The 27032-nt window shown below is 51.4% G+C and overlaps 2 protein-coding genes across 2 annotated transcripts; one reads left to right on the forward strand and one right to left on the reverse strand.

Annotated features, from left to right (window-relative positions):
* Positions 1 to 5: 5 nt before the first annotated feature.
* TBCCD1 (TBCC domain containing 1) lies at positions 6 to 9125 on the reverse strand. The gene is made up of 7 exons (XM_068201163.1): positions 8774 to 9125; positions 8523 to 8672; positions 6908 to 7274; positions 5471 to 5657; positions 4338 to 4835; positions 1085 to 1260; positions 6 to 517 (listed from the first exon to the last, which is right to left on the reverse strand). Exons 1-6 carry the CDS (start codon positions 9098 to 9100, stop codon positions 1131 to 1133), a joined length of 1659 nt encoding a protein of 552 aa, XP_068057264.1. The 5' UTR covers positions 9101 to 9125; the 3' UTR covers positions 6 to 517; positions 1085 to 1130.
* A 277-nt stretch (positions 9126 to 9402) lies between these two features.
* On the forward strand, positions 9403 to 21127 carry DNAJB11 (DnaJ heat shock protein family (Hsp40) member B11). The gene is made up of 10 exons (XM_068201164.1): positions 9403 to 9561; positions 9933 to 10089; positions 12884 to 12981; positions 13897 to 14029; positions 14950 to 15092; positions 15675 to 15757; positions 16288 to 16345; positions 16842 to 16953; positions 17471 to 17630; positions 20750 to 21127. The coding sequence occupies exons 1-10, from the start codon at positions 9494 to 9496 to the stop codon at positions 20812 to 20814; spliced, it is 1077 nt and encodes a 358-aa protein (XP_068057265.1). The 5' UTR covers positions 9403 to 9493; the 3' UTR covers positions 20815 to 21127.
* The last annotated feature ends 5905 nt before the right edge of the window (positions 21128 to 27032 follow it).

A 27032-nucleotide genomic window follows, 5' to 3' on the forward strand; every position in this document is an offset into this window, starting at 1 on the left:
AGTGCCAAGTTTATCCAACAAATCTGGTTTATTGACATTTGTCAAAACGATGCAACCATATACAAAAATTAATCTTCAAAAAGTGCCATCTTCATATAACAAAAAAAAAAACACCTGTTGGATTTCATCCATAAAAAAATTAAACATCTCTTTTTCACATTTATAAAAACAGTACCGCTGGTTTGTACCATGAGGATGCAGGTGATGCCCAGGGCCTGCATCCAGCTTTGTCCCAGGAAACCTGGCGTGCTGGACATCTGCTCACCATGGACACTAACTGCTGCGACAGCTCTGCAGCAAGGCACACTTCATCTTCCCCCAGTGCCAGGCACCTCTCAGTCACCAGCAGGATGGCTGCAGCACATTCCTGGGAAAGCAGCAATGCTCAGGAATCCTACAGCAGCCAGGCAGTCCCATCCACACCAGGGCTGGGTGTCAGATCCAGTGGGTGCACGTGGAATGGCACAAAGTCTTCATGAGAACTGGGTTGAGTGGATCACTGGCTGCTCCCAGAGCTCTGGAACAAAATAAAAGGAGACAATAAAAATAAAACAATTTTCTAATGGTTTGAAACATGCCATGGCAGAAGAGCACAATAAGGGCAGGTCTCCAGCCACTTCTGCCTGGGAAGAGTGACAATTCTCCCAACCACTTCTGCCTGGGAAGAGTGACAATTATCCAAAGTCTTATTGTAAGAATTACCCAAAGTCTCATTGAAAGAACGACCCAAAGTCTCACTCAACTCTCTTTAGCAAAAAGTGAGATGGGCAGACATCAATACACAGGGTTTCTTTGAAAGAGCAGCTATTCCAAACAGTTTTATATCACATTATGTGCAATATGCCCATCTGCCTTACAGATGCCTCCAACAAATCAAACTTGGCACCAAGGCCATGCTGAGGACACAGATTTCAGCTGAGAATGGGTTTTGACAGGAAAGTAAGAACTAAACCCAAATGCCAGGCACTTGTGAGAACATTCACTCAGACTCCTGCTTCTCCTACCTCTGCCTTGGCTGTGCACACAAACATGGGACAATTCTTGGGGGAAGAGAAGAAGCAAGAGAAGGAGGCTTTTTACTCACCTGCCTTTCCTTCTGCTGCCCAGGAATGTTGTCCTGCCCAGGAATGTTATCCTGCTGCCTGCTTGGAGCCCAGGGCAGGAGGGACCAGGCTGTCCAGCTGCTGCCGGTTCCCCGTCTGAACCAGCCACTCATAGAATTTGTTTTCTACCACAGCCTGGAACTGTTTCCTCTGATCCCTGAAACAGACACAGCGGCAGGGAAATATGGAAAAAATCACATTTATTCACAGTATTATACTTCTACCATGTCTTCACTATCCAAACAAGCCTCCAGGTGCATGAGGAAGAGCCAGGCTTGGTTCCTGAAGCTTGCAGAGACAACCAGAAAAGGTTTTTACCGAGTGAATGTGATGGTAATGACCAGGTTCCCCAAAGGCAGGACCTGGTGGCGTTGGAGAACGCCATACAAAATTCCCCATCCCACCACCACAACCACCCTGCTCCAGGACTGCCTCCACCTTCCCCTTAGGGCACAGCTGAAAAACTGTCTGAAAAGGGAGAAGACTAAGATTAGCAACCAGTGCTTAAGCACTAAGGACACAAAATTCTGTTCTGACAGCACCAGAGAGGATGGAGATCAGGGAAGAAATGCACCTCTAAACACACCTCACTTCATTCCTGTCGCTCATGAACTTTTGAGGTGGTTTTGGCAAGCCTAACAGGGTGGGCCACTCAGCTCAGGCTAACTGGCACTGGTCAGATGTCCAAAAGCATCTCCAGAACAGCATCCCAGCCCTCTGGGATCAGCTCACGTCTGGAACTTCTTAAGGCAAAGGTGGCACAGATGTTGAGCAGCTCCTGATGGACTTCTTCAAGGAGTTTAAATAATTCATTTCTGAACACCAATGAAACAGGAACATTTTTCAATATTCTGGAGATTTTATGTGGGTTTGCTTTGAACCCATTCCCAATTTGATGTGCTGACCCCATTCTGTACTGGGAAAAGCAGGGGCTCCAGAGGAGACCACAAAGGTGATCAGAGGGATGGAGCACCCCTCCTTTAAGGAAAGGCTGGAAAATTTGGAATTGTTCAGCCTGGAGAAGAGAAACTTCAGGGTGAAATCACTGTGGCCTTCCAGTGCCTGAAGGAGCTACAAGAAACATGGAGAGAGACTCTTTGCAAGAACCTGAAGTGACAGCACAAGGGGGAATAGCTTCCCACTGCCAGAGAGCAGGGTCAGATACTGGGAATTAATTCTTCCCTGTGAGGGTGCTGAGACCCTGGCACAGGTTGCCCAGAGAAGCTGGGACTGCCCCTGGATCCCTGGAAGTGTCCAAGGCCAGGTTGGACAGGGCTTGGAGGAACCTGGGATAGTGGAAGCTGTCCCTGCCCACGGCAGGGGGTGGAATCTGGTTGGGTTTTTAAGGTCTCTTCCAATTCAGACCACTCTACTCAGTTTTGTCCCATTCTCCCTCAGACAGGCTCCATGTATCCACACCCTTTTTTCAAGTTAAGGCTGCTGTCTGTATGTTCTCTTACATTTCAGCCATTCCCCAAAAAACAGGGGTTTGGAACACAAACTAACCCAAATTCCTCCCCAGTGAACACAAAGGCAGCCACTTCTCTCTTCCCTTGTGGATTTATCTTCTCCAAGAGCTTTTCCTCTACCTTGATCTGCTACTGACCCTGAAAGACTTTCTGTCTGATACGCTCAGAAAAATGAATAAACAGGATTTTATGCTTTTGCAAGTTGTTCCTCAAGCTGTCTTCTTGGTCCTGTCTTACGGGGGTTTTACTTTCAGCCTGGCAGGATTTACATTATTTTTTTGCCCCACTTTCCTCAATCAGACAACTTCAACTTCTTGAAAGATGTCTTCTTATTTCTAACACTCTCTTTCACCTCCCCACTTGAGCACAGCAGCTTTTTTCTTTCTACAAGCCTGATATCCTGTTTGCTCTAAGCTTCCTACTTGTCTCCCTTCTTGTTTCCCTGCCTGCAGGAGACAACAGACATTTTCCACTGTCAGCTGCCCAGTTTCTTTTCAAAAAGCTTCTAAACTTGCCAGAGTTTCCCCCCTTTTATGGAATAAGCAGCGAGCTCTTGCCTCCTGTGACTGCAGCCGATGCTGGCAAATCTAAGCACATCATCCCTATTTCCTCACATTTCTTTCACAGGAAGGTTCTGACAGGCCAAACTCCTTCCCAAAACTGTGGAAGGAAGCAGCAGCTAGGGGAGAACAACAGATGCTTGAAATAGTGATTTATCCCCATTCTGTGCTTGCTAAGGAAGCACTGGGCAGAGGATTCCACGTAATCTGCTCCAGAGGAATTTAAAAGTTACTGCCCAAAGGTGATCTGCTGCAATGATCCACATGCACATTCCCAGCTCACCTCAACAAGTGCTGGGACAGCCATTTACAGCTTCAATCCAAGGTGAAGGCTGGGCTAAGAGGGACCCCAGGCAGCTCAGGGTGCACACCCAACCCTGCCCCAATCCACTGCCAGGGTGGATCCCTCACCTCAGCAGCATCTGGGAGTGCTTTTCCTGGAGTCTCACAAGCTGGGAAAACGCAGCCACGAGGAAGCACTTCCTTAAGAGCAGCTTGGGTGAGGGAGGGGATTGTCCCCCTTCACTCCACTTGGTGAGGCCCCACCTGCAGAGCTGCCTTCAGCTCTGGGATACCCAGCACAACAAGGATGTGCCACTGCTGGAATACAGAGGAGGCCACGGAGGTGTTCCAGGGGCTGGAGCACCTTTGCTCTGGAGCCAGGCTGGGAGAGCTGGGGATGTTCACTTGGAGAAGAGAAGGCTCCAGGGAGAGCTGGAGAGGGACTTTGGATAATGGATGGAGGGACAGGACACAGGGAATGGCTGCCCCTGTCAGAGGGCAGATTTAGATCAGATATTGGGAAGAAATTCTTTCCTGTGAGGGAGGTGAGGCTCTGGCACAGGTTGCCCAGAGCAGCTGTGGCTGCCCCATCCCTGAACTGTCCAAGGCCAGGTTGGACAGGGCTTGGAGCAACCTGGCATAGTGGAAGGTGTTCCACAGCAGGGGGTGGAACAGGATGAGCTTTAAGGTCCCTTCCAACCCAAAGCATTTTGGGATTCTACAACTCTGAGCTATGCCTGTGAGCATCAGTCTTCCCACCTTACCAAGCAGAATCCCAGGACTGCTAATTACTAAGGCTCTAGGACTGGCCTGCAAGACATGGCTCACACAACCCTAGCCATCCTTCAAGGATTTCTGTGGAACCCCAACAAACAACCCTCTGTCCACAGGGCCAAGCTCTGCCCTTCCTGGGGGGCACTCACCTGGTCAGCCCTGCCTCCTTCACCATGCGCTGCCACACCTGGATCTGCTGCTCCCGCTGGCTCAGCACCTCCTGGTACTGCTGGGGAAGCCCCCCTGGGGTCTCTGTGGTGTCTCCTTCCATCTCAAAGGGAATCACAAAGGTGTAGAAGTCTGAGGGGGGCAGGAGCCGGAAGACGCTCGTGTCACCGCTGTCCCTGCACACCAGCATGGGGCTGTCCCAGTAGTTTGGCAGAGTGGCCAAGCCCACCTGAGCCATGTGGTCTTCCAGCATGGGATAATGGGTGTGGAAAGGGGCAAAGCTGACTGCCTGGTTCCCCGAGAGGATGAGGGGCTGCGTGGGCGTGAGAGTGTGGAAAGTACAGCCCGTGGTGGACGAAAGGGACAAGCGATGGCAAACCACGATGACCTTGATGTTGTCACAGCTCTGGACGTGGACGGACGTCCCCACAGGGCCCAAGACAAAGGTGCTATTCCGGCACTTCTCGATGGTCACGGATCTGCCAAGGAAATACAGGACCATTAGGGCTGGAAGGAACCTCCATCCAGTCCAAGGCAGGCTCACCTGCAGCAGGTGACACAGGAACACATGCAGGAGTGTTTGGAACGTCTCCAGAGAGGGAGACTCCACATCCTCCCTGGGCAGCTGCTCTGCCACCCTCAGTGGAAGGAAGTTCTTCCTCATGTTGAGGTGAAGCTTGTCGTGTTTTAGTTTATGGCCATTGCTCCTTATCCTGTCACTGGCACCTCTGAGCAAAGCCTGGCACCACCCTCTGGCACCCCCTGGAGATCTCTGTATGGACTGATGGGATCCCCTCTCAGTCTGGTCTTCTCCAGACTAACCAGGCCCAGCTCCCTCAGCCTTTCCTTGTCAGGGAGATGCTCCAGTCCCTTCATCATCTCTGTACCATTCACTGGACCCTCTCAGGAGCTCCTTGCCCCTCCTGAAGAACCCAGACCTGAACACAGCACCCCAGCTGTACCTCACAGGGCTGAGCAGAGGGGCAGGACCACTCCCTGACCTACTGGCAAAGCTCCTCCTAATGCCCCCAGGATCCCATTGGCCTCCTGGTCCCCAGGACACACTCACGGTCAGCCAGGAGTCCAGCTGTGTCCCAGGAGAACCCAAACTCACCGCAGAGGGGACAGGAGGTAAATGAAGGACTCGTTGCAGCGATGGATTCTGACGTGTGCCCCCACCAGAGTGTCCGAGCTCTTGGCCAGGGTCTGCCTGTACACCTGGCTCATGATCACCATGGGGGACACCTCTGGCACCACCCGGGCACTGCAGGCAATCTTGGCTCTCCTGGTTGTTCCTTCCACTGCAAAACAAAGCCCCAAAAAAAGTTCTGGGTCCATCAATCCCTCAGGAATATAATCAGCCTCCAAGTTCAAGGATGGTACTTCCCACACCGGTCACACCATCCCTGGTGCCTCCTGGGCAGGTGAGCAGCATGAGGCACCAGAAATTTCAGAAACTGAGAGACACTGAAGGATGAAAACCACTTCAAGATTACTTAGGAGCAGTCAAAGCCTCCCACAAACTCCAGCCAGCTCCAAGCAAAGAATCTCCAGTTCCACAAGCCTGTTGCTGAACACAAGACTCAGCCTAGCAGGAAGATCCTGAGGGTGAGTTTTAAGCAGGATTTGTGTGTTTTAAAAAGGGAAATGCTCCCTCTAGGACACAATCCTTAAGCCCTTCCCCATCCTCCCTAACCCACTGCCCTTCCTGGGATCCTGCAGTCAGTGAAACAAAACATTGAGTTAAATTCCTTATCCTAAGGGGGAAAGTGCCTTGGCTCCACTGCCACGTCCCTGAAGGAGATAGGCTGGATTGGAGACAAGGAAACCTAGACCAGATCCCACCCCACTGCCAGATCCCCAATCAGCAACAAGACTTGAGTTCCCATTTCTGGCTTTTTTTTTCTTAAAACTTTATTTATACTGTTTATCTAGATTTATTTCCCTGCATTTCTAAATTTATTTCTGTAATTCAAATTTACTCTATTTCTATTTTTTGATTTCTCTACGCTGTTGTAGAGAAATTTCTATACATTTCTACATTTCTGAATACTTCTGCTTCTACTTTTCCATACTCCTACTTGCCACATTTCTGTATATTTCTATATATTTCTATTTTGCTCACATATTCCCATTTCCCCCTACATCCCAATGTCTCCCCATATGTTGTTTTGATTTTTAAAAGTGTTTTCTTGTGTAGTTCTTTTGAAAGTTTTAAAGTTCTCATAAAACTTCTTTAACCTTCTGATAATGTTTACATATTTGAGAGTCAGAGCTCCCACACAATTTCATGTACAAATAGAATAGTTTACATATTTCTCTGTAGGTGGACAGAAATGATTGACTGATCTTTGGACCAGTGTAGTTGGAGAGGTGGTAATTCCATCCTCCAATCCACGGTCACCTTTGGAATTCTATAAATACCAAAGGCTTGAATAAAACTGAGTCTTTTCTCTTTTGAACTTACTAAGCTTCTGTGTACTCATTTCGTGTCCAGTAACAACACCCAGATATGTCTTTCTAAGAACAAGTTCCCAGCAGTTTTGCCCACCTTGCTGTGCCCACGCGAGCTTCCTGCCAGCCTTGAGGCAGACGGTCATTCCGAAGGGATTGGCAGTGAGGGAGGAGCGCAGCCAGCTCTCCAGCTTGGCCAGGGAGAAGGCTCTGGAGCCCTTGGAATAGCCATTGTGGCCGTGGCAGGGCTGCCTGAGGGCCAGCTCGTGCAGGGGCCGGACAGTGCCCGAATTGCTGACGGTGCCCTCGAGCAGGAAGCTGAGGGCACACACGGCTTCAAAGGACACCAGGCTGCTGCAGCTGGAATGGGAAGAGGCTGAGAGCTGCTCTGGCTCCAGCAGCAGCTCCAAGATATCCAAGAGGTGGCTCTGCACAAAGAAAAGGTGCTCCTGGTCGTTCCAGTTCTGGAGGGGCAGGAAAACAAACGAGGGGGTCAGTTCTCCAAGTTGAGAAGCTCCATGGACATCATATATAGAAATTCTTGCTTAGAATCCTTCTAGAAGAAGGAAAGCCAGTCAGACACAGTGCTCATTCCTGCTGCTCTGCTCTCCCAAAGCTGGGAAGACACTCCCCCCAAAAACTCAAAGCCTTTCATTCCAACTCAAGTACCAAGTATTTCCTTCTAGAGAGCAGCACCAGGCTGTTCTACAGTCCTACACAAATCCAGGCAGCTGCTGCTGGCATTCAAAGGGAGGACACAAATCAATAACTGACACTCAAGGTCTTGGAGCTGCTCCACTGGAAAATCCCTGCAGCTGGGCCAGACCTGTAGACAGGATTCAGTGCCAGGATAAAAAGCAAAGGGGAGGGTCATTTCTCTAATAAACTAAACCCTCTGAAAGAATCCTTATTTCAAATTCTAAAAGGCTCTAGCCCAAAAAAAAAGCAGGAGACTGCAATTCTGGCAGAGCTAAAGCTGAGTTTTGCTGAAGGAACACACAGCTGTGATTATACCTTGTCCTCACCATTTTGTTCAATGTTTCAGGATAAAGTTATCCAGCTCCTATTTTTGATCACTCCAGCTTGCCCTAAGCTACATTTCACCAGCTCTTCCTGCTCACAGCAGCACACCTGTGCCAGAATTCCAGAGGCTGGCATGGCCTTACATAGGGCTGCAAATTGTAATCCATTCTCCCACACAGAGCTGCCCATGGGACACTTCCAACTCACTCCTTCCTCAATACCCTGGCACTATTTTCAAAGGAAACGGTGTTTCCTCGTGGTTCATCTACAGCTGAACAACCCACTCCCCTCTCAGAAAGAGAATGTGATGCCAGGGAACCTCTGGGATCCAAAACTCCCATCTGCATCGTGGGAAAGGCACTATGAGCATGAGGAGAGCTTCCTGCTTGACTAATAAAGCAAAAAGGCTCTTACTTCTCAAAAGGAGACTTGCCAAGACTCCCAGGGAACATTCAGTCAGCTTTGGACTCCAGGAAAAGTCTCATTCAAAACTTTAAAGAATCTTTTTAGAAACCGTGGAGATCACAACAGTTCCCTTCGTTTACTACGGAGCAGGAGCTGTGCAGCTGGACCTTTGCTCACAGGTGAAACCCTCCCAGGAACAAAACAGCCCCTTTCCAACCCTCCTCAGGGCAGTTCCCCAGAGCAAAGAGGCTCCTGCACACGGAGAATCCCAGAGGCACGAGCACCTTATTCCCGCCGGCCGATTTCCCTGTCAGGCTGGGAGACTTGCTCCTGGGGCTGGGCCACTCGTCCCCGAGCAGAGAGCGCCGCAGGGAAACCTTGTGGATCTGCTGCACGTAGAGGAAGAGCAGGAACTGCAGCGTGTCCACGGAGAGCTGGAGAGGATGGGAGAGACAGGGAAGAGTCAGGCTGGGCCGGGCTCCCCGTTAGGCGGGGTCGGGGCTCCCCCTGCCTTAGGCCGGGCCCGGGCTCTTGCCTTGCTCCGCTCCCGCTCCAGCTCCTCGGCGCTGGCGCAGGCCGCCTGAGCCTCGGCCCAGCGCAGGCGGAGCGGCGGGGCGGGCCCGAGGAGGCCGCGGAAGAGCTCGAAGTAGAGCCAGGCGATGTCGCGGCTCAGCTGCAGCTTCCTGCAGGCGATGTGCCGCCAGCAGGGCCAGCGCAGCCGCGGGAAGCAGCCCTGGTCCGCCCGCGCGCGGGCGTAGGCGGCCGCTTTGCGCAGGTAGTGCGGGGTGAGGCGGGCGGGCGGCGGGGCCGGGAGCGCTCCCACCAGGAACGGCTCCGTGCGCACCCACAGCCGCACCGCCATCGCCGCCGCCACTTCCGGGTTCCGCCGCGGGCACCATAGAGACGGCCCTTCCCGCCTGCCCGGAGCCGCTGCCCATTGGCTGAGACTGCCAGCGCGGGGGCGGGAAAAAGCAGTGCGCTCGCCGATTGGCTACTCGGAAGGAAGTCACCCCGGAGGGATGGCGGGGCGTGGCCGGCGCTCTCGGCGGCGACGCTCCGGCAGGCGATTGGCCGGCGGCGGTGAAGTGTGAGCAGCCCATTGGCTGGCGGCGCGCGGCGGCGCGCTCGGATTGGCTAGCGTGGAACACCCCGCGCTCCCATTGGCTGGCGGTGGCCGCCGGGGCCGGGGCGCTGCGGAGCCGCCCGGACGCGCCGCTGCCGCCGCTCCCCGTAAGCCGGCAGGGCCGGGCCCGCCATGGCCCCCGCCTGGATCGGCCGCCTCTGCCTCCTCCTGCTCTGCCTCTGCGGGGAGGCCGCCGCGGGGTGCGTGCGCCGGGCCGCGCCCGCGGGCCTGGGGCTTCCGCCTCAGCCCCGGGCCTTCCCCCTACCCAGCGTCGGCGGCCGCGGCGCTGACGGGACCCCGCTCCCTTCCCCTCATGGCTCTCCTCTCTCCTGTCTCCCCTCATGGCTCTCCTCTCGCCTGTCTCCCCTCATGGCTCTCCTCTCTCCTGTCTCCCCTCATGGCTCTCCTCTCGCCTGTCTCCCCTCATGGCTCTCCTCTCTCCTGTCTCCCCTCATGGCTCTCCTCTCTCCTGTTTCCCATCGTCCCCCTCCCTCCCCCTCTCTCCCGTCCCCGTTCTCCTCCACTCTCCCCCCGTTCCCCTTCCCTCACCTTCTCTCTCCTCCCACGGCAGGAGAGACTTCTACAAGATCCTGGGGGTGTCCCGCGGCGCCTCCATCAAGGACATCAAGAAGGCCTATCGCAAACTGGCGCTGCAGCTCCATCCCGACAGGAACCCCGACGACCCCCGGGCGCAGGAGAAGTTCCAGGACCTGGGCGCTGCCTACGAGGTGAGGCCGGGAGCCGGGAATGTCCCCCCGGGCTGGGAACCGTGGATGGAGCTGGTAGTAAAACAGGCTGGAGCCTGGCCTTTGAGACTCGTGAGGATTCACCCCAGAGCATTCAGGGGATGGAAAGGAGGTTTGTAGTGAAGTAAAGGCTCTTCCCTAAGGTGCAGCTGGAATCCATCCTTCCCCTGTTACCGTGTGAAATTCCATCTTCCCCCTGTTAATATCCTGAATTCCATCCTACGTCTTTTATAATCGCAGAATCCCAGGATGGTTTAGGTTGGAAGGGACTTAAAGATGATCTTATTCCATCCCTTTGCTGTGGGCAGGGACACATTCCCCATCAAATTCCCTTCCTTCCTTCTCATTGCTTTCCATACTCCCCATATTACTACACCAAAATCCATCCTGCCCCTGTTAATACATCCAATTCCAGATACTCTCCCAAATGAAAAAAAAAAAGATCCAGAGCATACCAGGTTGCTTGGAGAGCTGCTCCTGCCAGAGGACAATCCAACACCTCAGCTCTCTCAGCCAGGAGGAAGCCAAGGCACCAGCTTAAAGTTCTTTGGAATTTATTCCCTATTCCTCAAGGGAGGAGTGGAGGTGCAGCAGCTCCAAGTGTGTGTAGGGCCTGGCTGGGCTTAGTCTGAGCTGATGGGAAGTGAAAGGTGCTGGCCTCAGGTTTAGAGGATATTAAGTGAGAAAAGTAATTGTGGCTCACAGCAGGATTCCTGTTATTCCATGATGATGTTGTGGCATGCAGATGATCCCCCACACTAATAGCACAGTGCATTAAATAAATCAAATATAGATTATTGTATTGCCCAAAGGTGTGAAGCCAAAGCCTGCTTTCCTTGGCTCTACGTACATAGTGATGGAATGCAGGCTGTTTCCTCCATGTTTTCTGTCCTTTTTGTTCTCCTCCTGTCACTGTTGGACTCCATCTGCTCCTGTTCCCCCCCTGCAGCAGAGAGACCCAGAAGAAGATGGTGCTGAGAAATTCCATTAGCAAAAATGCCTAGCAGTGACATGCTCTTTGGGTGGGAGCTTGGGGTCCTTTGGGAAAAATTCAGCTGCTGGGAAAAGGGTTTGTAGCCTGGCTCCTGCTTCCATCCCTGATGCTCCTCAGATATGCAAATATTCCTCAAAGGAGGAAGTGAGAGAACCAGCTGGCATTTATTTCTCTGTGTGAGAAAGAAAACTGTTTGCTTTAGCAATTTCTGGAACCCATTTTTTAGTTCAGACTTAAATAAACTGGCTTTATTATCACAGGGAAAATGAATATAAAGACATTTTTTGGGGAAAAAAGTAATCCCCTACCATTTGCAGCACCTCAGGACTGATGCACATGGAGCTGTGAGCTTTGTGCTGCTTCTGTGAGCTGGGATCTTGTTGTCACTTTCTGCTGGCAAAGGATTTCTCTGCCTCTTCCTCGAGTTCCAGTTGGTTTAAGTGTTTGCCAGCAGCTGAGATTATTCTTTCTATTTAAAAGGCTGAGTGAAAACAGTGTTTGTAAAATCAAATCAGAAATCCAGTATTCATGTGTGTGAGGTTTGGAGGAAGCTTTTGATGCCCTCCCTGCCAGGTCTTTATCTGTGTTTGGCCAGGACAGCTTGGAAATCCTTCTGCTGAGTTAGCTGTGGGATACAGTGAGTTGATTTGGTTGTTTTGGGCAAAATGGAACCAGAATTGGGTGACGAATTTTCCTCACCATAAACCTCTGCTGACAGCACTGCTGCTCAGGGTCTGGGTAGCTGATGATGGCAAAGCTTTCCCAAAAAAATTGAGGGGAAAGTAGGTTAATGAACCTGCTCAGTGTCTTCACTTTCATGGGCTCGGTGATTCCAGCCCGGAGCTGCGTGGTCTGAATTCAGCTGTTTCGACTGGGAAGGAGACTGATCCCAGGAGAGGGAGCTGAGACTCTTCTGCAAAGAGTCATGAGTCTCAGGATGGATTTGGGAGGAGTTTCCATGGGAATATCAAGTGGCAAAGGGAGAACTGAACCCTTACCTGCTAGGTGAAAGTAGTGAAGTCACTGCTGATTTTTTCTCTGTTTTCCCATTTATCAGTGGTTATAATTCCACAGAATCTCAGGATGGTTTGAGCTGGGAGGGACCTTAAAGCCCTTCCAGTCCCACCCCCTGCCATGGGTAGGGACACCTCCCACTATCCCAGGATGCCCCAAGCCTTGTCCTACCTGGCCTTGGACATTGCCAGAGATGGGGCAGCCACAGCTTCTCCAAATTCAGCTGGTTTTCATCTTTTAGCTGCTTCTCCACCTGTTGGAGTTGCTTCTCCATCTGTTCCCACTCCTGTACAGCCTTCTGAAAGCCAACCTGCCAACTCTGGCTTTTCCAGATATGATCAATGGGGGACGAAGGGCAAGGAAGACTAAATGGGACCAAAGACTTCTGGATCTCTGAAGCAGGAAAGAGCAAAGATCAAAACTTAGGAAATAAAACTGATGCTTAGAAGTCTTACAAGTCATGGCTGAGACACAGAGATGGTGATATGTGATTATTTGTCTCAGGCTGTCCTGATTTGTAGGATTTGAGTTATTCTATGTGATTCTTTTTTAATATTTAAGATAAACTCAATGTTTTACATTTTCCAGGCTGCTCCTGCTTTTTTTAATGAACAAAATGTGCTTGTTATGGGCTTAACTTTTCCAGACAGCACAGCAAGCAGGGCTCCTGTAGAGTTCCCAGTGAGAAGTGCTGGGGGCCCTCAAAGCCTTGTCCAACAGCTCCCCTCAGCTCCAGATGAGCCTTTCCTCCATCTTTGCCTTTTCCAGGTGCTGTCAGACGAGGAGAAGAGGAAGCAGTATGATGCCTATGGAGAGGAGGGCCTGAAGGATGGGCACCAGAGCTCCCATGGAGACATCTTCTCCCAGTAAGGAGCTTTAACCCCTTTGGGCTGTCCTGCAGCTGCTGCTCTGATTCTGTGATGCTCAAGCACCCTTTTGATGGGGTTTTTACCTGGCCCAGGGTGGCTGATGTGCAAGTTGAGAATTTAAAGAAAGACATTTACAGTGGGTATCCCACATGCGATTCCCAGTTTTGGTGTGCCCCACTCCTTGCTGCAAGCAGGAACCAATAAAGACTTCCCACGTGGGCACCTCTGGGCACTGTGTGTGATTTTTCAGGTGCAGCACCTGCTTCAAACATGTGGAAACTTTCTCAGGTTATCTGTGTGTGATTGGGGTTTGACCTGTTGTCACACATCATTTTGGGGACACTTTTCCCTCTGCAAAGCAATGCTGTGGTTACTTGCACAGCTCCTGTAGAATTTGGAGCATTAAAAACCAAACTTGCACATTGCTTGGACAGAACTTGATTTTCTGCCCCTTTGGATGAATTTCCTGAAATAATTCCAGAAGTTGCTCAGCTCCTGTAATCCTGGGTGAGGACTTGCACTGCTGCTCTGCTCTGTTCTGAGGGACAATATGCAGGATTCCTAGGGAGTTTTCCTCATCCCTCCTGTCCTCAAACTCCTGAAAGCCAACCTGCCAGCAGTGACTTGCAGTGCTGCTCGGAGTTTACACCTTTTGGTGGTGGCAGCTGAGCAGCAGTGCAGTGTGAAGAGGTCAGATTTTGAGTGTTCTGCTCCAGATTTTGTTATCTTTAGTACAGAAAACTCTTCCAAAGTGGCTGCTGTGTTTGAAGACTTTAGTTGTGTTCTGCAGGAGCAAAAAGAGGTTCCTGGGTTTACTCTGGAGCTTTAGGACTGCGAGGAGGCTGCTTTTTAGTGGAGTAGAAGTATTTGCCCAGTATTCCTTCCTGACCTAACTAGTGTGCTTAACTCCAGTTTCTTTGGGGACTTTGGATTCATGTTTGGAGGAAACCCTCGCCAGCAAGACAGGAATATTCCCCGAGGAAGTGACATCATTGTGGACCTGGAGGTCACACTGGAGGAGGTGTATTCAGGAAACTTCGTAGAAGTAAGTTTACTTGTCTCAGTGTTTCCAGGTGTTCCCAGGTTTGAGGTGCCTGACTAGAGCTCAGAATATCTTATCCCAAAAATTACAGCTGAAATAGATGCTCCTTTTCTGTGTCTGGCAGTGGAGGATGTTGTGGTGCTATTTCCTGTAGTTTACTGAAGAAACCACACATTTATTCACCTTTTGCATCTGGCAGTGTCTCCATAAAGTGTGATAATACTGATTTGTTGGCTGTCAGTCACCAGCTTGATTAGTGCAGCAGCCCAGTTGGAAGAGGTGCAGATGGTCCCTCTGTAGAATTTAGGAATATCTGAGGGGCTGTTGATAAGCTTCAAATTCACTTTGCAATTTTTGTAAAACCACATTGAGGATTTTTCAGTCTCCTCCTAAGGCCAAACGTGTCACTGCAAGTTTCCAGATTATATAACTGAGAAGAGTATGTGGAAAATTATTATCTTCTTTTAAGCAAGCTCCATCTCTGGTGCTGACAATCCCTCCTGTCTGCATGTTGGCTTTCCATTGGTTGATTTTGTGTTGTGGCTCTTGGGGGAACTCCAGATAATTTCCCTGTTGTGTGGGACAAGGAAGTGCCATAACCGAAGTGTGGGGTGTTCCATCTTAGTGTTACCTCTCCTGTGTGGAAGAGTGTGGAAAGAGAATGGCAATAGTGCTGTGAGAGAGAGCTTTTTTTGGTGTTTAACATGTGATCACAAGATGAAAACTTGTCATTGTTTTTCCAAGGCCACATTTGGAGCTATTGTGGCAGCACCACACAACAGCATGTCCCTGCCCGTGGCATGGGGCTGGAATTAGGTAGTCTTTAAGGTCCCTTCCAACCCAAACCATTCTCTCTTAAGAGAAATCCAGACCCTTGTGGAGTCCCAGGAACGCTGACACCAACCTCTCCCTCTTCCCTGCAGGTTGTCAGGAACAAGCCAGTGGCAAGACAGGCACCTGGCAAACGGAAATGCAACTGCAGGCAGGAGATGAGAACCACCCAGCTGGGGCCTGGGCGCTTCCAGATGACTCAGGAAGTTGTTTGTGATGAATGTCCCAACGTCAAGTGAGTTTGGTGCTCGTTCCTGCTCCACAGAATCATAAATTCCGTGATTTTATGTAGTGACATCAATCTGGGGATGTTTATTCCAAACCCCTCCGCTAGGTGGGGGAACGTGCCTGTGTTCCCAGGAAGAGCTAGGGACTTTGGGAAGGCTTAACACCACCGGCTCCTCATTTCCCGGGAGCCACTCTTGATTCTTACAGCTGCTGGATGTAGAGCTCCCCGATTTCCTCTTCCAGCCTTTTATTCCTTGCACAGTCACACTGCAGTGGAAGTTCCACAGCTAAATCTGAATGGGAAGCATACAGCTGGAAACAACTGGATGTGGAATGCCGTGCTGTAGTCACACACCCTGATGCTGACTGTGTATTTGGGAGCTTTCAACTTCACCTCTCTACTCCCTGAGTCTCAGCTCAACAGAAAGGCAGCTCTGACTCTCTAGGATTAGATGTGAGCAAGGAGACAATGTGTGAGCTTGTGGGGGTCTTCTCCTTACCCCAGGGACGCAAATTAAAAGTTGAGATGAAGTTGAAAGAAATAAATAAAGTTGAAAACTGAGTACTGGGTTGCTCTTCCCGTTTTCAGGCTGGTGAATGAGGAGCGGACACTGGAAGTGGAGATAGAGCCAGGGGTGAGGGATGGCATGGAGTATCCCTTCATTGGGGAAGGTGAGTGTGTGCTCAGCTCTGAGCTGCTCCTCCTCCATGGTTCTCTGGCACTGGCAGTGCCCAAGCCCCCCGTGTGGTTGGAAGTGCTGTGTTCTCTGCATGTGCTGAAATCCAGGAGCATGTTCCTGAGTCTGGATAACTCCCTTAGCTGGGAGTGGGGTCATGCACAAAAGCAGCTCTAAGTCTGGCGTTTCCCAAACACCTGAGCAGAAGCATCTGTTCCAGGCTTGAGCCTGTGAAGGGATCCCCTCTGCCCTTCAGTACTAAAGGACATCATTAACATGCAGACAGATCTTCCAGAAAAGCAGAGGTGTGACCTTGCTGAGTCAACACCCATAAAGTCCTAAGCTCTTTAGGATGTGTTTAGGCAGAATTTTGGTCATCTAAAGATCAATTAATTGTTTTTTTTTCCTTTGACTTGTGAGCTGCAAGTCTGTAATATCCTGCTTATATATCATATCTGTAATATCCTGCTTATAATATCATTCTAACTATTTCCTTTAAACAAAACTTTTCTTTCTCCCCCACAGGTGAGCCCCACGTGGATGGGGAGCCAGGAGATTTGCGCTTCCGAATAAAAGTTCTAAAGTAAGTCTCTGGCCTAGTTAGGCTCTTGCTTGGCCAGATGGAGGTTGCCCTTCAGCAGGGCAGGTGCAGGCCTGGCACTCAGGGCTGTGCAGGATGCTCAGCCCTCGCAGTGCTGTAGGAGCTGGACTTGATGCTGTTAAAAGTGGAATTATCAAAGTATCTTAATTTTTTTGGCTTGAATTCACCATGTGTGATTCAGAATAAATATCTGTTTTTTTTCTAGCACACAATCTTGCTATTGTAAGGAAATGCACTGCTAAGAAAATTGCTGTGTGAGTCAGGACTTCTTGCCACACCTCACCACTCAGTGCCCTAGAAATAGGAAAGACACTTATCAGTGTATATCTTACACAGGAAAATGAAGCTAAATTTGATTCATTCCTCACTTCCCCTCCTATTTATGATTTCACCAACCTCCCAAATAGAAGGAAAGAAGCTCAAGGACCTGTTTCCCCTCTGGGGAAGGAGTAAAGTTCAATGGCTCTTATTTCCACAGGCACCCAGTGTTTGAAAGGAGGGGAGATGACTTGTACACAAACGTGACAATCTCGCTGGTCGAGGCACTGACAGGCTTTGAGATGGATATTGCCCACTTGGATGGGCACAAGGTGAGGCCCAGGGTGTTGTGTGCATCCCAAATTCACCTGCAGCTCCCTGCTGAGGGCTGGCTTGCTCAGGGTCTGCTTATCTACAGTATTCCCTCTGTTGGAGCATTCCAGGCCAGTGGACTCTGTGAGGGGTGCACAGTGTGTGCCTCACAACCAGGCTCTCCCAGCAGACGGTGGTGTTAGTTCTGGCATGTGTCCAGTAAAACAGCCTGGACCCATGGGGTATCACAGGTTTTGGCAAGGAGTCAATGCCAGTTGGAGTTTTCCAGTGGGTTTGAAAGGGTCTTGGAGTATTGGGGTGGACACACAGAACGTGGGCTGCCCAGGGAGGTGGTGGAGTCCCCATCCCTGGAGGTGTCCAAAGAACATCTGGATGTGGCCCTCAGTGCTCTGTTCTGGTTGCCAAGGTCAGAATCAGTCATGGCTTGGACTCGATGATCTTGGAAGTCTTTCCCAGCCTCAGTGATCCTGGGATCCTGTAACACTTATAATGTTCTAAAATTCCTTTTCTCGCCAGGTTCACATTGTGCGGGATAAAACCACAAAACCTGGCGCCAAGCTGTGGAAGAAGGGAGAAGGTCTTCCAAACTTTGATAACAACAACATCAAAGGCTCCCTAATAATCACCTTCGACGTGGAGTTCCCCAAGGAGCAGCTGACGCCGGAGCAGCGGGAAGGTGCGTGTCCAGAGCCCTCAGCCTGAGCCTGGCACAGCTCAGCCAGGGGCTGGAGCAGTCAGGAGGGGCTGTCCTGCCCCTGTGCCCTTGTCCAACATAACACAGTTGGCTGATGGCCTGTGATGAACTCCCACTTCCCTTGGAGGCAAGGAAGCTTGGCTGCTGCGGTTGTGGCTGAGGTTGGGATGTGCTGCTGCTGGAATGCAGCTCTTGGCAAGTTTGCAGGTGCTTTGTTTTGGTGCTGCCCATCTGTCTGACCCCATAGCCTTGCTGGGCTCAGCCTCTGTCTGCTTTGCCTCGGCTGGAATGGGATCACAAAGGGTTTTCCAGCCCCTGCTGCTACTTTCTTGGAGGGAAGACTTGTGGAAATCCCTCTGCTGCTGAGGGTAAGGAATATCACACTGCATCAGGAGAAGGGTTGTTCCTTCCCACAGCTCCTTCCAGCTTACTCGCTCTAGGACAGATCTGCTGCTCATCTTCAGTGCTCAAATGGAAACCTGATGAACCATGTAGGAATCCTAAAATTGCCAGGAGGGTAAATCCTTAAATCCTATACTCCTAGCAGGGAATTCTTTGCTCCAGCAGCCTCTGTGGTTCTGCTGCTCCACAGCAGAGTAGGAATCAAGGGCCTCATCCTCTGCCACAGGACAAAGATATTCCTGGCATGTACTAGTGCAGCTCTTCAGGAAATCCCCATCCCCAGAACTTCTTCCAGGGCTTCTTTTGAAGTGGATTCACTTCTTTTAGTGGATTTCCTGGGCTCCTCAAGTTTGTAGTGGGAAGCCAAGCACTGGGTGGGTTTTATTCCAGTGCCTTGGCCACACTGTGCCAGCTGCCCTGTGCAGTCCAGTTGGTGGCTGCAGCTCCAGATGTCCCAAGGCTCTTCCTGCAGCTGTTTGGGCTGGGAAGACTGTACCTCTGGGCTGGGCTTAGAGTGACCCTGCTTTGTGGTCTTATCCGTGTGCTTTTCCTCTTGTTCCAAGAATGTTGTGCAGGGCACAATGGCCTCGTCACTGTGGAGTCTCAGTCCAGGCTCTGGTGCCCTTTCCAGAAGCTTCATCAGGCAACAGCAGCTCTGAAACAGATGTGAGGTTATTCCAGATGTTGCTCTTGGCAGTTTAGAGGACATTGGGCAAGGAGCAGTGACAGAAGCCTCCATGTTTTTGACAGAATTGCTCACACACCTCTATGGATATCCGGGAACAGAGGGATGATGGCACTGGCATGGGTGTGTTCAGGCACAGGGCCTTGGGTGTTTCTCTCCCTCCTAAAGCAATTCCACATTTCCCAGGGGAAGGTGACTGGGTAGGCAGTCAGATGCCTTTCTGTGTGCTGGGTATCTCCAAACATCCATGATATCAGGAGTTTTATGAGGGAATAGGTCTATCACTCTGTGTGGCAGCAGTTCAGTGTACACATTCAGTGGAAAACTGTAGGCTTCAGAATTCAAAACATCCCTTTTTTTCCTTATTGTTGGCAGTATTTCATTTCTTATCTCCTGACCACATATCCAACTCCTGGGGCTGTCAGAAGATAGTCTGTCTCCAAGAGCACCACCCCCAGCTTTGGAGTCACAGAAATAATATCCCTTCTTTCCTGCAGTGGGACTTGATCACTGTTGATCAGAGCTTCCTCTCCCTCTGTGCTGTAACCTGTCACTTCTTGTTGGTATTAGCAACATTTCAAAGGAAAAATTTACTTCATGCTCCAGTAAAAAGTGCCTGAAGAGCAGTAGCACCAATTCCTGGTTGGAATTCCTAATTAAACCTCAGGTACATGTTGAAATATCCTGTGCACTCCTGAGGGTGTTCTTCAGGCCAGCCAGAGGTGTGGGAGCTGCTGGGAAATGAGGTGTGGGATGGTGCTAATCCAAATTTTTTCCTGGAGCACACCTTTCTCCAGCTACATGTAGCCTTCCTTTCTAAGAACCAGACATCCAGGAGCCACATCCTCTCACCCACCAGCTGGAAAGTGACTTGGAGGCTCCTCTGGATGCAGGAGAGGAAGTGAATTTGCCTTGGAGAATGACCTGTTCCTAATAATGAGCAGCTCCTGGACAGGGGTTCACTTTGTCCTGGTGTTCCTGAAAAAAAGTTCAGGAACCTCTGGCCATCAGCCAAGGAACATGCCTGGCAGAGAGACATCCTGCTTCCAGTTAGTACTTCCAGGACAGTTTTCCAGTATTTTAACACAGCTACTGTGACCCTTATGCATCCCATCATTGGTTTTCAAGAACAGTAGAATGTGTAGCCAAAAAGGTTTAAGGATAGACAAGCAGGACAAGGGTTGCAGGGAGACAAACTGTTTTTCAGCAGGATTTCCTGAAGGATTTACATGCCTGAAAGGCTGGAATTTTCTTCTGTATAAGTAAATTAGTTGATTTCATTACTGATAGCCAATCTAAACCTCCCCTGGAGCAACTTGAGGCCATTTCCTCTTATCCTGTCCCTTGTTCCCCTGAGCAGAGTCTGACCCCTACCTGGCTGCCTCCTAATGTCAGGGAGTTGTGCAGAGCCAGAAGGTCCCCCCTGAGCCTCCTTTTCTCCAGGCTGAGCCCCCTTTCCAGCTCCCTCAGCTGCTCCTGGTGCTCCAGCCCCTTCCCCATCTCCGTTCCCTTCCCTGGACACACTCCAGCTCTCAGTGTACTCCTTTTAGTTATTTGAAGGTCACCACAGTGTTGGGAGTTTCCCTCTGTTTTGGGCTCAGTGGTTTTTGAGGTTGCTTTAGCTGTGTCCTGAGGGGCTCCAGGGCAGTGAGTGACCAGGCTGAGTTAATCAGAGGGGACTCCCTTTCTAATCTCTGGAAAAACAGTGACACATCCACCCTTGCCACTGTGCTTCCTCTGCTCCATGTGGGCTTGCCCTTTAAGCAGCAGTGGAGACCTGCCAGCCCTTCCCTGTCGTGCAGTGCCGACCCCAGGAGATGAGCTGTTATGGATTTAAGGGCTGACTCACTCTTTTAGCCTGTTTGGTAAGAATTTGATACCAACAGATCCTTGAACTGCCAGATCCCTTGGAATGTTTAGTGTGCAGGATTTCAGGAATGGGGAAGAAGCGCTGGAGAAGACATCCTGACATCTCTGCTGTCCTCTGCATGTGACACTCTCCCTTCCCTTGCAGGTCTCAAGCAGCTGTTGAAGCAAGGATCAGTGCAGAAGGTCTACAACGGATTGCAGGGATATTGATGTGTGGAAAAATTGGACTTCCCTGGAAATGCAAAGTCAGATTTGTTTGCAGTCTTTTCTCCTGCCCACTGTAGAAGAGGGGAAGAGGGAGGGGGGCAATGGTTGAGGTTTAGCTCATCTTTGGTTTATAAATTATGGAAGTGCTCAGAGTTTGGGGAAATACTTTTCAGGACATAACTGGTGCTGCCTATCATGTTCCACGTCCTGGAACAACAGAGATTCCTTGAGCAGGAAAACATAGGTGGGGAAAGGAGTTTTAAATTCCACACAGATTGGAATTTCTGTTTTTTAAATATATTTTGATGTGACTTTTCTTGGCCATCTCAACATATTTTCATAGCTGCTCCTGCTTTTTATGTCCTTTGTGTAAATTTCTTCCAAATTCTGTTGTTTTGGGGTGATATTTTAATCCCAGCCCTTCTTCCCCTTCCCCTCTGAGTCCAGAGTGCGGTATTGGTTCAGAGTCTGGCTTTGGGGCAGGAATACTGGTGCTGTTGGAAGTGCACTGGGCTGTGTTAGGCCCCACAGTTGGTTGGGAAAGTCTCTTTCAAGGCCTCTGTGGGCTCTCCTAACTACTAAGTCCCAAAAGTCAACGCTTGGTTTGAAATTTGAAGTTGCACCAGCTTAGCAAAGACTCCTTGGTCATGGTGGAATTTGGGAATAGCTCCTCATGGCCTTGGTTGTCCCCACATGGAACCAGTCTGGAAAAGCTCCCTCCCCTCCTGCGCTCTGTCCTCCGTGAGGACGAGTGAGGCTGATGGGAATAAAGTGTTTGTTGGAGTTGGAATGGCAAAACCTCCCTGGTGATGTGTTTCTGGGACAGACCTGGGCTTCCCTGTGCCCGGCAGCAACAGAAATCGTGGAACCAGTAAGGCTGGAAAAGCCCTCTGGGGTTCCCCCAGCACTGCCAAGGCCACCACTGCCCCATGTCCCCAAGTGCCACATCCACACATCTGTTAAACCCCTCCAGGGAAGAGGACTCCGCCACTGCCCTGGGCAGCTGTGCCAGTGCTTGACCACCCTTTAGGGAAGGAATTTTCTGTTATATCCAACCTAAACCTCCCCTGGAACAACTTGAGGCTGTTTGCTCTTGTCCTGTTGCTTGTTCCCTGGGAGAAGAGCCCAACACCACCTGGCTCCACACTCCTTCCAGTTCCTTCAGGGATCTTGGGGGCTGGAAAGTGGGATCCTTCCAGCTTCTCCCTACCCCATTTCCTGTTTGGGAAGTGGATGGGCTCTGGTTTGCCTACAGGGAAGTGTTTGCTGGGGAGCAGCAGATGCAGCCTCAAGGTGGTTTTGTTTTCAGTTTATTCCCTGTTTTCCCTCCTTGGGAGCAGGAGGTGGGCACAGCCCCTGTGTCCTGCTGCCCTTGGTCCAGCAAGTCCCACCCACCCCTGCAGCTCCAGTGGGAGTGACGCAGGGGAAGCAGCGGCCCCGGGAAGATTTCCTGTTGGATCCTGTGTACATTTGCCTTGGCAGAGCACAGCAGGAGTTTGGGGAGCAGCTGAGACAAACCCACAACGCCAAACTCCTGCTTCTCCTCAGAATCCATAAGGATAAAGTGGTAACCCCAGCTGAGGCTGTTCCTCTGCCCATGATGCCCAGTCTTTTCCAGGTGCTGCCTCTGCTCCCCCTTAGCTCAAGTTTCTAGGAAACTTCAGATTTTGAAGAAATTCCTTCCCATATCCCTGTGCATGGGTCTGTTTCCTGTTATTCCAGATCCTTGCAACCCTGCTCACCTGTAGCAATAAATCCAAAAAGCCAGGATTTCACCCCTAAGCTCCAAGTTCTCCCCCAGGGGAAGGTGTAACCTCTCCTACCTGCACCCCCAGCAGCAGCCAATGGGTTTATTTTGGGCCTGAGTCCTTGTTCCCACTGTTGTTTTTCCTTTTCCTGCTAATTCCTTTCCTTCCTGTGGTTTGTTTTTATTGCATTGTGGGACCAGACTCTTTGGAGAACAACAATGGCTGCAGAGCCCTGGCTTGCACACCAATAGGGAGAAAGACAGGAAAAAAGCCCCAAATTCCAACCAAAAACCCTGGCTTCCTTCCACCCTTTCCCCCCTGCTGTGGGGTGTGTTCGGAGCCAGCTTCCAACGCCTTTCCCACCTCCAAACAAAGCTTCCAGGGCTTCCCTGCTTTTGCCCAGCAGCAACAGCAGTGCTTGCTCAAACGTTCCCAGTGGTTTTGGTTCTGGCCCAGTCACAGTGTGCTTGTTTCAGGATCATGGAATATTTGTCCTCCAAGGACTGGGGTGCGGAAGATGCTGGGTGTCCATGGTATTCTCTGTCCCCTTCTCCTGCGACATGGAGCTGGTGGGAGCGAGTCATGGGACACATGGACTCCTTTATCCATAGAAATGCTTCCCACGAGGTTTAGGTGTTCACATCTTGGTCTGGTACCAAACAAGGATCCTGACTGAACCTCCAGGCTGGGAATTCTGTAATGCACAGCTTGAATTTCCAGTCCTTTCTAAGCAACGCCATTCTCAAACTGGAAGAAATAAATGCAAATTTAATGGGCCTCTTTAACCTAAATCCTTGAAATGGTGAGGGTTCAGATGAAGGCATGTTGTTCAATTCTTCTAGGAAAACATTTGCCCATGGAATGCACTCCCAGAAGTCCATGCTGCTTTGGGAAAGCCTGGCTGAAATGGGGTCCTGGTTTATTCCTGCAGGGAATGGTTTTCAGCACCTCCAGAGGCTGTGTGTGTTCTTTCAGGGCCTCACCACAGACTGGCTTTTAGATGTCATCACCTCCATCAGCTGTGTTCCCACCCTTTGGCTGGATCCCTCCCATCCCAGGGGAGGGGAAGGAGCAGATGGGATGAGGATTCCATAGCAGGTTGATGATGGGAGGGAATGCAGGGCTCAGGTCCATCATGCCCTGCAGCCTTGTTGGTGTCTTCTGTCCCTCCACAGCCTGGGCTGGCTGCACCTAGAGCCACATTCCCCGTCCCAGACTGGATGGTGAAGTTTTGTGGCTGCTCCAAGGAGTTTCAGCCCTTAGTGTGGAGGTCTTGGGAGGAGGGCTTTACTCCCAATGGCTTCAGTCACACCGAAGGCTGCTCCCAGCTCTGGGAAGTGGGTGAAAGTGTTCCCCAACAGCCATTTTTCCAGGGAAACGTCTCTGAAGGTGCAGTGCAAGCAAGCTTGGGTTTTTCCAAAGAAAAATCTTGTTTTTTCATGCCTTTATCTCTCTCTGAACCTTTCTGCTCCAGGGCTGGGCAGTTGAGGAAGAAGGGGGAAGGGACTGGTGCCAGGACAAGTCCGCTCAGTTTGGAGTGGGAACCTCCAGCTGGGAAGGGAAGGTGAAGCAATGATTTTTCGCTGGAATCCTGACTGTAATTCCCAGCCAGGAATCCCAGTCCCCATCCCTGCTCGCCTGCATTGCAGGAGCTGGTGGAGCAGCCTGGCTTGCTCCTGAGCGGTCCCCAGGGAGAGGGCAGCCCTGCGGGGCAGGGCAGAGGTGTGGGATGGGTGGTACCCACTGCCCTCATCCCGCCTGCCACGTATTCCTGCTCCTGGCCAGCAGCCAGGTCTCTCCTCCCGTTTGCTCCGGCTGACCTGGGAGGTGAGCAGGAAGGGAAGAGGGCAGCGCTGGGCACCGATCGCCTTGCCCTGCGAGGAGGGAGTGGCCAGCACGGCCCTTCCCTGTGCTGAGACGCTTTTCCAGGGAGCTGCGCTGCTCGTTTCCGTGTGGGAGCAGGAGGCTGCTAGGAAGCAGATCCCCTCACCCCCAGTGCAGCCCCTGGGGTTAACAAGGGTGTCCCAAAGTCAGGAATTAAAACATCTGTGGTTGTGACACTGTGACCTCTGAGAATTTGGAAGGATGGGGTTTGTTTAGTCCTGAAAAGCCACAATGACACCAGTGCAGGCTCCGAGTGCGTAAGAGGTGTTTACAGGGATAATCCCACTTCCTTCCAGATGGATCCCATCAGCCCCACTTTTCTTCCCTCTCCCACCCCAGCAGGCACCAGAGCCCATCACTGGTTTTGAGCAGCTCCTGGAGCCATCCAGCCCTTTGTCCTGAGGCACGGCAGCTCCCAAAGGACATGGATGGAGATACCAGCCTTGCAGAGGGAGCTGATGTCCAAAAGGAAACAGGCTGACCTGCCCATCCCATCCAAGTTCAGCATGGGATGCAGTGAAGGAAAGAGCTGGTTCCTGGCACATGGGCATTGCCTCACTGGAACAAGAATCAAGGCTTGGGCGTCTTATCTGAGCCCTTATCCAGGACAGCGGCAGCGGAGCAGGCTGATGGAAACTATGCATGGAAAGCAAAGCCTTGCCCCGCAATCCCTGTGGATAACAGGGATGGGTCACTCTGGGAGCTGGTTAAAGCTGCCAGACGCTTCTGTGCGGGTTCATTCACCCTCCTGCAGAGCCCAAAAGTCCTCCAAGGAGAAAATTAAAACCACCCCTCGCTGATGGAATACGCACTGGCGCCTGTCCCGAGCTCTGATCGGGGCGGAAGAGCAACCAAATTTGGGAAAGGATGAGCCATGCATGTGGCTGCCAGCGGCCAGGAAGCTGTGTTGGAGTGGTGGTGGAACAGGAGCCCAGCTCCCAGTTCTGAGGCAGCTGGGCTACTGTCCCCAGCTGCCACACCCAGCCAGGTCTCAGTGGCCCCACCATGAGGCATTTGAGGGTTTTGAGGTGAGGAAGAGAAATGTTGGGGCTACGATGTGTTGGAGGTGGATGTGCCACCATAACCCCTCTGCTGCTGGCCACCATGTCCAGGTCGGACACTGGTGCTGGTCACTGCCAGGGAGGTGCCTTGCGATGGAGGTGCCAGGTTTGGGTGCATTGTCCATGGACACCAATGGAGATGAGGCTGTTCCTCGGGGTTCTGCACTTTTGGGGGATCCCCACTGCCTAGTCCCTTGTGGAAACTCAGGAGCAGCAGCAGAGTCAGCTCCGTTCTGGAGCGTTCTCCAGACACACACGGGAAGCTCAGGGGCAGGAAAAAGGCTTTTCCAGAGCTGAGTGAAGTGGACAAGCTCAGACTTGCTCATCTGTCCAAAAGATGACACATTTCTGGAGCAAAAAGCAAAGCAAGCTCTGCTGTTCCAGGCCTCCCCCCCAGTGCTTGCCACCTGGGTCTGTCAGTCCTGGGTGCCATCCCTGCTCCATCACAGCCATGGGCATCCCACAGCATCCACGCTCAGCCATCCCAGCCAGAGCAAGGAGCTGCAGCCCAGGGAGAGGGGACTGGGAACGGGAATCTCTCCAAGTCTTGGGGACCACAGTGCAACATCTGCAGGTAGCAGAAATGCCCCGATTCTGAAACTCAAAGCAGAGCTGGGAATGCAGCGGTTTCTCCCAGCTGGAAGAGATTGAATCCCTTTGTGGGCAGCAAATGCAGCACGTGTGACCTTGGGCACTGCCCTGGTGTCCCTGGATGCCGGCGGCAGGGACACAGAGCACTCGGCCCACAGCACAGCTCCTGCCAAGGGCGCTGCTCCAAGGGCCGAGCGATGACGTTCCCGTGCCTCAGCCCTGTTGTTTTGGATTCTCTGGCCTCCTGGGGAAGCCTGGGGGAGGCGGGGGCTGCTCCAGGGGTGGCTGGGGGCCAGGGTGATGAGATGTGGGCTTTGAAGACCTCCTCCTCCTCCATCCCTCCATGAGGACAACCCCTAAGGTCATCTTCGCATCCCGCCTCGTCTCTTTTCCCATCTTCCCTCATCACACCCTGTCTTGTTTGCAGGGTGTTTAAAAAAGAAAGAGCTGGAAGCTAATCCAGGAAAGCCTCTCTCCTGTCCCCAGCCAGCTCCTGGCTCCCTTCCTGCTGCCAGAGCAGTGGAGATGCACTGGAGAGCTCAAAATCCATTTTCGGGTGAAAGGGAAACGTGGCCAAGAGTTTCTTATCTACACAATCAAAGTTTAAACAATCAGAGTGGAGGTTTTAGCTTGGATTTGGAATGTGGAAAGGAAAACTGTCCCCTCACAGATGTGTGTGCTTGACCTCAGCATCTCACACCGAGTGAGGAAATGAAAAACGTTGAGAAAATTACTTAATTGAGTCAAACCAAAGCTGAGAGAAGGTTGAAATGAGCTCAAGAAGTGCAACACCCTCCTGCAAACACCACCAGTGTCTTTCCAGAGACCTGGAAAACTTAGCACACAACCCAAGGTCTGGCACAGGGCCTGGCAGCATCGAGCCCACCCAGCACCAGCAGCCGTGGTCCAGGTTGGATCCACAGCCCCACATCAGTGC

This window comes from Anomalospiza imberbis, chromosome 10 (assembly GCF_031753505.1).
Source record: "Anomalospiza imberbis isolate Cuckoo-Finch-1a 21T00152 chromosome 10, ASM3175350v1, whole genome shotgun sequence".
Classification (NCBI taxonomy): domain Eukaryota; kingdom Metazoa; phylum Chordata; class Aves; order Passeriformes; family Viduidae; genus Anomalospiza; species Anomalospiza imberbis.